Source organism: Thermobia domestica, chromosome 15 (genome assembly GCF_964235325.1).
Source record: "Thermobia domestica chromosome 15, izTheDome1.hap1.1, whole genome shotgun sequence".
NCBI classification, from domain to species: Eukaryota; Metazoa; Arthropoda; class Insecta; order Zygentoma; family Lepismatidae; genus Thermobia; species Thermobia domestica.
Window position 1 is genome coordinate 52,343,863 of NC_137468.1, and position 12,325 is coordinate 52,356,187.

The 12,325-nt window shown below is 34.7% G+C and overlaps 1 protein-coding gene across 1 annotated transcript in view; it reads left to right on the forward strand.

Annotated features, from left to right (window-relative positions):
- The window catches only part of LOC145671022 (tRNA wybutosine-synthesizing protein 4-like), a 49,279-nt gene that overhangs the window by 22,308 nt on the left and 14,646 nt on the right, over positions 1-12,325 (forward strand). Inside the window, exons 5-6 of the mRNA XM_081739679.1 lie at positions 59-248; positions 6,817-7,530. Of these exons, the coding sequence (XP_081595805.1) occupies positions 59-248; positions 6,817-7,530 (904 nt within the window). The remainder of the gene's footprint in view (positions 1-58; positions 249-6,816; positions 7,531-12,325) is intronic.

Consider the following 12,325-nt stretch of genomic DNA (forward strand, 5'->3'; position numbering starts at 1 on the left):
GCGAAAATGTAGGTTTAAGCAATTAGTGATTTGAATTTTTTCCCTCTGTTTTTTGTAGCTCAACAGCGTTGATAGAATGGGCCTCAAGAAATTTCCCTGTTAGCACATTTGTCACCTATGAGCAGATACATCCTAATGATGGATTTGGGAAAGTGATGCAGAACCATTTTGAAAAATTACAGAGCCCACTTCTGTCATTGTGGAAGTATCCCAGTATTAATCAACAAAAGGAGAGATACATAAATTGTGTAAGTCAATCTAAAATAGATATTTTTTTTTTTTTAAATCTGTATCTTGTTTGTATACTATATCAGTTTCCATGAATTCATTCAAGTTGGATAAAATGTTATGAACTTGCTGTTACGCAAAATATCCTTCGGTAAAACTACACGCTTCAATGGTTAGGGTGCTCTTGGTCACCCGGTTCTGCTCATGGTTATTTATTTATTTTATATCATTTCTCGTATATGAGCAAACTTGAAACTTGGATGAATTTACTCCATCTTAAAAGAATACGTCTATACTATTATATGAAAGAGTAAAACTATACTATTGTATGAAGAGATAAAAGTATACTATTATATGAAAAGATAACACAAATAACAACATATTAAATTAGCCCCTTTCGTTTCGGGAAATCATTACATATATAATTTAGTGTATCTTGTTATTGCAAGTAAACGTTCCCACTAGCACATCAGTACATGCCTTTCAAAGAGTTAATTAGGAATTAAGCAAATGAGAAACAAAGGCCAAATTACAAAGCTATCGAAATTCGGTAAAGTCACTAATATATTTCTTACCTTTGAATCTTACAGTAAAGTCCGAGTAGGAAAATTCTTGTCCACGAGCTTTCGCGTCGTGGAGAATGGCCCGAAACAAGGAGATGCGTTGTCGCCATTATTATTCAACTTTGTTCTGGAGTACGCTATAAGGAAAATCAAAGACAGCAACCAGGGCCTAGAGCTCAATGGTATTCACAAGGTTATAGTGTATACTGATGATGTAAATATAATAGAAAGAAAGGCATGTAAATACATGTAAATATAGGAGAACAATAGAAAGAAAGGCAAAGGTCTTATTAAATGCTTGCAGGGACATGGGTTTAGAAGTAAATGCAGAGAAAATTAAATTCGTCGTCGTGGGGATCCTAATACTACAAACTATGGATGCGTTAAAATATCAATACTTTCGACAAAGGGAACACTTTCACATATCTAGGATCAATATTAACAAACCAAAACCACATCCATGAAGAAATTAAATGTCGATTAAAAGCGGGAATTCGTGTTATTATACAGTTCAAAATCTTTCGTCGTCGTGAATTCTGTCTAGGAATTTGAAGCTTAAAATGTATAAAACGATAAACATGTCTGTTGTATGGTTGCGAAACATGGTCCCGTACTCTGGGGAAAGAACGTAGACTGAAAGTATTTGAGAACAAAATCCTGAGACTAATATTCGGGCCCAAGAGGAACGGGAATGGGGAATAACGGAAACTTCCAAAGGGCTAGGAGGGCAGATCATGTAGCCAAAACGGAAGAAAATAGGAACGCTTTCAAAGTTTTAACTGGAAGTCCAATCAGAAAACGACAATTGGGAAGACAAGATGGATCTCGCAGAAATAGAAATATAAAGCAGAAACTGGGTCCAGTTGACTAAGAACAGAAGTCAATGGAATGCTTTTTTGAACGCGGCATTGAGCCTCCGGGGTCCATAGACCATAGAGTTAGTTATTTCTTTCCTTGGCTGTAGACGATTCCCGTATATGTGATCCTGGTAGTTCTTCAGAAGATTTATTATTATTATTATTATTATTATTATTATTTATTTATTTATTTATTTATTCACTATCCATACATGATATGATTTTGTTTCACACTCACTACGTATATTTTGATGTTTGAAGCAACTGATGATAATGTACGATATCACCAATACAGGGAGCACTGACAACTTTTCTTTTACTTCTGTTTCCATAAGTTATTTTAATGCAGAATGTCACTCGCATTATGTCAGAGTTGGAAAATCTCGTATGTCAAGCCTGCAAATGACAGGTACGCCGTCTATCATGAACTTTTGTTTCCAATTTTGCGTTACCGATCTTATTATAGTAGTACTACCGTGTGTTCTGGCAATGAAGAGTCCCAGTTATTGACGAAATCAGGTTTTTACTTGCTGAATCTAGAAAAACGTTATCACTTGATAACATTCTTTAATGGTAATTAGATAGAGATAAAATCGATTTTAAAATAATAACCACAAGGAGGTATTAGTAGATTGGTGATAACTTATTATCCAAGAACTGCAGAAAGAATATCGATAAATTATTCACAAAACTACTGTTTTACATTATCATATTTTGTGTAATAGTTACGCAGATGTTCACTGAAGAAATGTTTCGTTCTTTCCTTTTCATCCTCTGCCCCTTCCATTATTATTAGCTATTTTACGTCTCTAGGTTTGTGTTGTGTTGTGATTTTCATATAATAAACTTGATAGCGCACGTTCACATTCATTACTGACAAAGAAAAGAAATAATATTAATAATTAAAAAATGTAACATTAAAAATTAAAATGTAAATAATCGCAACTGTTTTCGTTTTCCCTGAGTATAAGAAACATGAATCAATAGATAAATTTGTAACAAAGTCTTGAGGTAGAGCAATACAAGTAAGTGAAATAAAGTGTCAATTTATGTATCAGAAATAAATTGAAGTGCTTCATGAACACAAGAACATAGGAAATCTTTTAAAAGAAATATTTTTAAAAATCGCAATTTAAACTAAATTAAGATACATAAACAAGTATTACAAATAAGAAGGAATAAAATTAAAATAATAATTACGTCGATCTGATAGACAGAACAACCTTTCTTGTGGACGAAATGAATAGCTTTAAGAAATCCAAAGGTACATAATTACAAAAATAAGTCTGTCAGTAAATCCTATTTAATGTTATGCTATTCTATTCGCCTCCGATTAAAAAGGACAGAGAAAGAGAATTCTTCGGCAATTTTCGTTTAATGTTTTGTTTAAAGCATATATTTCCTTCATGGAGTTGAAATCAGTGAAGAAAAAAAGGGTGGATTTACCCCACTCCCCGATTTTTAAAAGAAATTCCACGATAACTTTTGTAAAAATTATTCAGTTTTGGTTCACTGTCAAGGATATTTTGTTCAGTTTTTTTTTTTTTTTTTTTTTTTTTTTTTTTTTTTTTTTTTTTTTTAAAGAATATCTTGTGTTTGGGATTAAAATTAGTCGAGAATGAGTTGGAATTTAGCCCTGTTTATGTAGAGCGGATTACCCCTATCCTGAAGTAATATATATGTATATACACGCTGAAATAGGCACTGCTTGTGCTTGGTCATTTGTCGTACTCAAAAGTTAGATAGAGCGGGCGACGCAAGATACAAACATTACACTATGTCAATATGATCTTGAAGCTTTGCTGGCGTCTACTATTGATCCAATGTTCTCGGGATTGCTGCCAGAGTGAGTGTTGCTGTGCTGAGCTTTCGTTGCCATACAGCGGCAACATCTTCAGAGCTATGTGTTGGAGTGTGCTGGTCGTACAATTTATATTGTGGTCTTTAAGAATCGCTGTGTTTCTATTGGTTGTTTTTGTTGGCCAATGGCGTGCTCTGATTTTGCTGGTGGAAACTGCTCTCTGATTGGCTGATGGTTCTTTTCGTACTGAGAAGCTGGATCCAGATATCAGGTAGATGATAACCTTCGTCTCTGTTGATGGATGGCTTGTATGTACGGATGAATAGAGATTCATGTATTTTCCTGTCCCAGAACTGTTTGCTTTTCTTTAGTACTTCTATTTGGTCCCACATGGCCGTATGATTGTATTGTATGCAGTGTTCGGCTATTGCAGATTTTTCAGGTTGTTTAAGTCTGGTGTGTCGCTGGTGTTCTTTCATTCTGTCTTCAATGTTCCTTCCCGTTTCACCTATGTAAATGGCGTTACATTCACAGGTGATCCTATAGATGCCTGGTGTCTTTAATCCCAATGAGTCTTTTGCAGTTGGTAGTAAACTCCTGATCTTCGGTGGAGGGCAGTGTACAGTCTTGATGTTGAATTTCTTCAATAGTCTTGCTAGTTGGTTGGAGGTTTTTCCCATATATGGAATAACTGCAATATTTTCCTTGTCTGCCGTGTTGTCCTCTTTTGTGGTGCAATTTCTGCTACTGTATTTTCTCATGGCTGTCTTGATCTGTTTCGACGAATATCCGTTGAATTTGAATACGGTTTCCAGGTGAGACAGTTCTGTGCTTATATTATCTGTATCTGCTATTTGGTATGCTCTGTGTATTAGAGTATTTAACACCCCCATCTTCTGTGCAGAATGATGAAAACTGGTCGCATCGAGGTAGAGATCAGTGTGCGTGGGTTTCCTGTAGATTGAATGGCCTAGACTTCCATCTGGTTTCATGTATACGAGTACGTCCATACGTACCATGGACCATGTGGGCCATGTGGGACCAAATAGAAGTACTAAAGAAAAGCAAACAGTTCTGGGACAGGAAAATACATGAATCTCTATTCATCCGTACATACAAGCCATCCATCAACAGAGACGAAGGTTATCATCTATCTGATATCTGGATCCAGCTTCTCAGTACGAAAAGAATCATCAGCCAATCAGAGAGCAGTTTCCACCAGCAAAATCAGAGCGCGCCATTGGCCAACAAAAACAACCAATAAAAACACAGCGATTCTTAAAGACCACAATATAAATTGTACGACCAGCACACTCCAACACATAGCTCTGAAGATGTTGCCGCTGTATGGTAACGAAAGCTCAGCACAGCAACACTCACTCTGGCAGCAATCCCGAGAACATTGGATCATTACACTATGTCAATCATCAACTGGCTGACATCTATATTTTCACAAGTTTAAAAGAAAGAAAAAAAAAAAAAACCACACCAGGCTTTTTTTTTTCGTTTTTCTCCTAGTAAAACGAGTTTCATAAATGAGTGTGTGTGGGTCGATAACATTTTATTATTATTATTATTATTATTATTTATTTATTTATTTATTTATTTTTGCAACAAATCGCAGAAACCAGGGAATATGGTTTGACAAGAGGAAAGTTTCTTTTCTCAAATTTCCTTCCAGTAAATTAACCGAAAATTTAACAATAAATAAGGTATTTTCTTAGCCCAATAATCAAAAATTCGTTCTAAACTTATTTTTCATGGAGGAATATGAAAATATTAAAAGAAAGAAACATTGATGTTACATAAACTTGAATTTAAATGATTTAAAAAAAAAAAAACTAATATTTACATTTTTCTTCCGTTGACTGAAGAACGGAATTTGAAAATATTAGTATCAAGCAGCAATATTAATATATTCAGCTTTTTCCACATAACATGTGTTGTAGGCACTATGTGTTTGTCTTACAATATATTTTCTCTCTGCATTTAAATTTACTTGTTATTGTATAAACGTATATTTAGCAAATGAACTTTGTTTCACATTGTGAAGCTATGGGAGACTTCGAAACTATGGAAACTATAGGTATACAAAAGTGATAAGGGACAAAGAAGTGAGATATCATCTTGGGACGCTATGCAAACTATGGGTATACAAAAAAATAGAGGGACAAGAGCTGAGATACCACCCTGGGACTCTATGGAAACTATGGGTATACAAAAAAATTGAGGGATAAGAGCTGAGATACCACCCTGGAACGCTATGGAAACTATGGGTACACAAAAAAATTGAGGGCTGAGATACACCCTGAAACGCTATGGAAACTATGGGTATACAAAAAAATAGAGGAACAAGAGCTGAGATACCACCCTGGAACTCTATGGAAACTATGGGTATACAAAAAATAGAGGGACAAGAGCTGAGATACCACCCTGGAACGCTATGGAAACTGTGGGTGTACAAAAGTGATACAGGGACAAGAGCTGAGATACCACCTAGCGACGCTATTTAAACTATGTGTATACAAAAATATAGGTGGACAAAAACTGATATACCACCTTGGGAGGCTATAGAAACCCACGCACACGGTGTTTATCCACCACAAAGTATGGAAAATATGAGTATACAAAAGCGATACAGGGACAAGAGCTAAGATACCACCTTGGGAGGCTATGGAAACCCACGCACACGGTGTTTGCCCACCACAAAGTATGGAAAATATGAGTATACAAAAGTGATACAGGGACAAGAGCTGAGATACCACCTTGGGACGCTGTGGAAACTATGGGTATGGGAAACTATAGAGCGATTACATACGTCGACTCCCTGTTTCTTTCAGAGATCAATAGATGTCGTTTCCTTTCATTGTGATTATTTACGCATTAAAATTATCAATAAAATAAGTCAATTTTTCTTTCTTTAAGGGAAAGGCGAACGACAACCTATGCATATAGGTATGTGAACTAGCTGACACAGATCAGTTAGATAAACTTCAGGACAAAAATTGAGGAGTTCAATCGTTATTAAAACTAACAATGATGTAAGTTCTGTAATTTTGCCTAGCACTATACAGCGTTATTACTCAGAATACTTTAAATTGTACATAGCAGCCTTTTCCTGAGTTCGCCCTTACTGCCCGGAACCCCTCATATCTCGTGGTAGAATTTATATACATTGTGATTTATAATATTCCAAGAAATAACAGAACAACATTCTTGAAGAATGTGTTACTGGGCACATGAAATTTCAACTGTCAACAACAACAATAAAAAAATGTTTACATTTAGTTTTTTCTCTTTTTTTTAATAAAAATCTGCTTACTTAGCGTAGAGAAAATAAATATACAATAAATTTCTTCCTTTTCAGGGTTATGAAGATTGCTTCGCAGAATCTGTTTTTGATGTTTACGCCCAGATTACAGCCCTTGAAGAAAAAAAGCGAGTGCTAGAATTAGAACCCTTTGACGAATTTGAAGAATGGCATTTAAAATGTTGTCATTATGTGTTGGTAGTTGCTTCTAATGGTGAACTAAGAAATTGGATCTCACTGAAAGAAAAGCCAGTTAACAATATTAGTGAATGTAGAACGTTGTTGAAGTGGAAGTTGACTAATGTTGGCAAAGAATTACAAAGATTTGGCCATAAAGCAGTGTTTGTTGACTCTAAAGTGTATGTGATTGGTGGATTTGGGGTATCTAACGAAGGGAACAAAAGATGTAAGGAAGTGACTATTTTTGATCCTAGTTGTTCTGACTTTCTAACCCGTGTGTATGATATAAGTGAAAGTGATCCTCTTCTTGATTTAATGTATTGTACAGCTTCTTGTTTAAGTAATAATAGGATATTTGTATTTGGGGGCAGAAGGTCTCCCGCAAAACCAAACGAACATGCATTTACTCTTAATATAAACAAAATCTGTGCTGCAGATGCTGCTAGTGAATTTCAGGAAGTAGTGAAGATAGAAAAATATGTCGAAAAAGAAGATGCGCCTCCTGCACGATGGAGACACAGCGCCGTGGCGTTCGCTACTCATGAACGTGAAGAAGTCCTTATTTATGGAGGGCGAACAAAAAATCTTAAGGTATTTAAATGGATAATTGCACACATACATGTAATATAGTTCACGAGTTAGTTCTCTAGTTAATTCTAGACCTCATAACCATAATGCCTATGTAATAATGTACGCTGTTATTCTTACCACAATTTGTTAAATGGTCTAAATGTTCCTTTGATTCTTTTAAACATACTAGGATCCAAAGCAATCATTGCAGTAGTTGTCCTCTTGTGCAGTTGCCCTGAGATGATCGTGTCTGGATTTTCATAACACACATTTCACATTTAAAAATTCCCAGTATCTCAATGTCCCATCCGGTGACTTCAGTGGCTATTCCGCAAACCATCTTCTCCAAATCCAGCGTCTTTGAAAAGTCTTTCAACCAATTGAATTGAATTTCTGAAACCCAAATGATTAACTTATACAGATGGATAAATTGTACGTAACTTTTGTTAGGAAGAAACTAGCCACCTTACCTGCCATACTAGCTTAGCGATTCAATACATTACACTAAAAGATTTCAAAACGAAACGTTCCTCAAAGAACAAGAACAAAGTGCTGTGCGATAATTATATATTGATGAGTAGTTTTTGTTCAAGGAAAATTTGCAGTTGAAGTTCGTAATATATGACGTGAAACAGATAACCCTAACTTGAAATTTACTGGCGAACATGAAAAGAAAGATAAACTTACTTACCTACAGGGTTGGTTGGTTTAAATCAAGGTGGTTTAAACCAGCTGCTTAAAAAAAAAAATGGTTTAAACCAAAAAGAAAAAGAAAAAAGAAAGAAAGATGCTTTAAATCGTGTGAACTGCATGGTGACATATCTACATATCAAACTATCTGGATTAGTTTTATCTCCTTTTCACCTTTTAATCAAGGCGTCTCATGTTCTATTCTCGGTCGAACCACAATCCTTCTCTCAAGTGTAAACCAAGTAGCAGTTCGGATATCACTTTAAGCGAAAGTCTTCTCCTTGATAACCTCAGTATTACATAAGGATGTTAAGCCTAAACATACGAAACGAAAGCAAATTGTATATTTTTGCTTGCCTGAATGCCTGCTGTTTAATAAATAAACCAAGATTCCTTAAATATAATGATAGAAATTGGCAAAATTTATCGATTGCCTACATAGCTTCTAACATTAGCTTGGATTGTACTTTCAGTTTTAGCGTACTGATTGTGATACGTTGACCATAAAATTTTACATGCCAAGAAATAACGGGATTTTTCCGTTATTGCTTTACATTTAAAGTAATAACATGATTTTCCCAATGGCTAACGCTAGAGTTTCCCGATTTATATATAATTCTGTGTAATGTTTTCAGTTGTGCAACTGTTTGTCTTTTTTGTCTTTCTGAAATGACTCTTGACAATTATATTAACAAGTATGTAAAGATCAGTACAACGTATTTTTACCAGGAATCCTTCCTGAGTGAGTCGGGAAACTTATCACATTTGTGGCCAATTAGTTCCGATTTCGAGTCCAAATAGAGGACAATTTCTCTCGGTTGTAAGCCGAGAAGCGGTTTGGATTCCGCTTTAAGCTTATGTGACCCCTTCTAGCATAGCCCTGTTGTTGCATAATAACACTAAGGCGAAACAAACTTATTTCTGTCTATATGTAATATAAATACATAGAGCAAATTATTTAAACCAAAAAAACCTGGTTTAAACCAAAAAACTTTTTTTTCAATAAAAACCATGGTTTTTGCCAAACCTGCTTATCTAGACGTAAATTAGAAGATATAATATATAGAAGAAGAATAAGTTTATTACTAGCGTTCAGTATAAGTCTGCTGCAGATACACAATATATACATTGTAAAACATACATTCATTAGTGACCAAAGCGAATATATGGGAAAAAAAAACTTTTTTCTTCGTGCTATAAGGTTTTCCTCATTAGAGTCTGATTTTAAGAAAGAGATTGATTACATCTTCAAGAAATTAGCCTGAATGGATTTCTTCTTCGTGCTTTACTAAGTTGGCGTAATCTGGTTTAAAGGAAACCACATTTCGGCAAACCTGAAACTAGACTACAAAGAGACTTTCTGACTTGGTTGAACTTTCTGATTGACAACTAAATTGCATAAGATTTTTACTCACTATGGTGTGCGCACAGAATTAGCCCTCCACCCTTCGTCCCTCCAAAAAAAAATTGAGAAATAATGTTACCCAATGTAAGGTCTATTACATCGGTTCCAATGAAAAATTAGAAGACTACGAAATAAAGTGCAGTTGCCTAAGGCTTATGTAAGCATCATGTAAAGATGTTTAAATCTACGAGTCAAGGAACGTCTTAGAGATGCTAAGCAAAATACCTGGTTTCAGCTCTTTTGATACATTTTAGAAGAAACAGAACATAATACTGTAAACTGAAGAATTGTATTTGGAGCTAAGAATGAAATGAGACTTGTTTTAAAAATTTAGTTACTTAAAGAAAAATCTTAACATAGGTAAAGATTGGTTAAACAAGGAATGGAAGATAGTAATTGAAAAATGAATACAGTATTGGCACATCAATATCATTAACATGAACTGGCAGTCTTCCTTGTGTGAACAAAAGAACGTACAACTTAAGCCCGGTACTTCACAGCGTGCTGCAGTACCATTTGACGTGTGACCAGCAGCAATCAAGACAAGTTTTTTTTAAACACCTCAATGTTCCTTTCTATTTTGTTGATTATTTTTATTACTTTTTCTCATATTTTTATCCTTCGTGAATAAGACTCCAGGAAAAAGCAGGAAACCTGAAAGTATAAGGTATTTTCGGGAATCAAAATTTTAAGTAAGTAAAAATTATGGTTAAAATTCGTGAGCGTGTTAGTATATTGTCTAAATGGTTTTTTATCTCCCTTTGTTAACATTCGCTAGCATGTTAGGATATTGTCTAAATCAGTGGTCGCCAAACTTTTGAAGTTTCTGAGCTACCGTACCGTTTTTAAATGCTACTGTGAGCTACCAATCAAAAGTACTACCTACTTCTTATAAAAAATCTTATTCAGTGGAACAGTCAGCTCAGTGGAAGAATCAGGATTAGCCAACCGGAGCGTTAAACACATTCCACCGAAAATGTCTCCGTTGGTGATCACTAGAATAAATGGTCCATTTTCTCCCTTTGGTTGGAACACGTAGACAAAACAAGATCTGTTTTAGCAGAGAATTCGACGTTCATGTGTTAAAATGAAAATCTGTTACTTAGCATGTTTGTCAAGATGGAAAAAAAAATATTTGTGTAAATTTCCATTATTTTATTAAATTCTCCAAATGTTTAGAATGAAGTAACCACATTACCTTACTTCCGTGCATAGTCTCGTAAATACAACAATAGGTGTGCGACACGGAAGGATGAATTTAAACAAGCTTTTAGAAGTGTGAGGAATGGGAAATCGACTGGCGTACCGATTGAGTGAAGAATTTGAGATTTAAAAAAAAAAAAAAAAAAAAAAACCTTCATATTTTATGAAATATAACACGGGAGAATTCAGAAAGGACCTTTAACACGAAGGAAATTAGGAAATTGAAGAGAAACAGTTTGAATTTAGGAAGTGAAAGGACACAATAGACGACTTTTACTTAGGCAGATGAGTAGGGCCTACTTAGGTAAATACACACTCATTGTTTGCTGAACAAAACCATATATTTTCATTAAAAATTAAATACGTGTTACAGTTTCACCAACTAACTCTTTGGCTTCATCAGACACTATGAGATACAGGAAAACTGCACAATCTTATATACATACAACAGCTGAGACATCTTTCTTCTGTTTGGCTTTTGGCAGTAGCAAATCCCCTTCAAGTATACTTATATTAAAATTCCTATATAGATGCTTTCTATTGTTGCTAATAACACAAAATGACGATCTTAACTAAACTAATTTAAACTAACAATTAATTAACTTAAATAATTAGTTATATACTTATTATTTATTTATTTATTTATTTATTTAGAATTAAATAATACCGATACGCGAGTATTTAGGGTATTGACGAAAGATTTAGTAAAAATAATGGAAGAGAAATATAGGACGATTTTTTATATGAGGTATCTTTTAGCACAAGATTACGAAACAATTTCATGTGAATCAAAATCATCGTCAGGAGGATTCCATAGATGTGGGAGTTTCTATTACAGTATGTTTGATTGGTTCATTTTGTTTCGCAATAATGTGTTGCATATGAGCAGCGGTTATAGAAGTACACCGTGTAACGTATCTTCCGAGCTAAAAAAGGGGTGACATTCTTGATGATTGGCCAAAGGTCAGAATGCGTTTGCGGGCTTTGTTAGTTTAACGTCTCACGATTATGCACCGAGGGAACGGGGACATTTTCGGTAGATCGCGTTAACGCTCCGGTTAGCTAACCTTGATTCCTCCACTGAGTTGACGCTAACGGCAGTCCCTTGCAACTGCTATTGTCAGCCTCATCTCATAGTTGATTGTATACGCGTGGGGTTGTGCACGTTATGTTTTTCGTGTGTATATTAGACATTTGCTAACTTGGATTATGTTTTTCGTGTGTACATTAGACATTTGCTAACTTGGATTGTTTTTCGTGTGTATATTAGACATTTGCTAACTTGGATTATGTTTTTCGTGTGTATATTAGACATTTGCTAACTTGGATTATGTTCTTCGTGTGTATATTAGACATTTGCTAACTTGGATTATGTTTTTCGTGTGTATATTAGACATTTGCTAACTTGGATAGTTTGATTTCATATTTACTAGAAATGTAAGTTTATAGGCAATAAATGAATGTAAGATTTTTTTTTTTTTTAAATGGATAGTTCTTTTTGTTGGTAGCTCACAATAG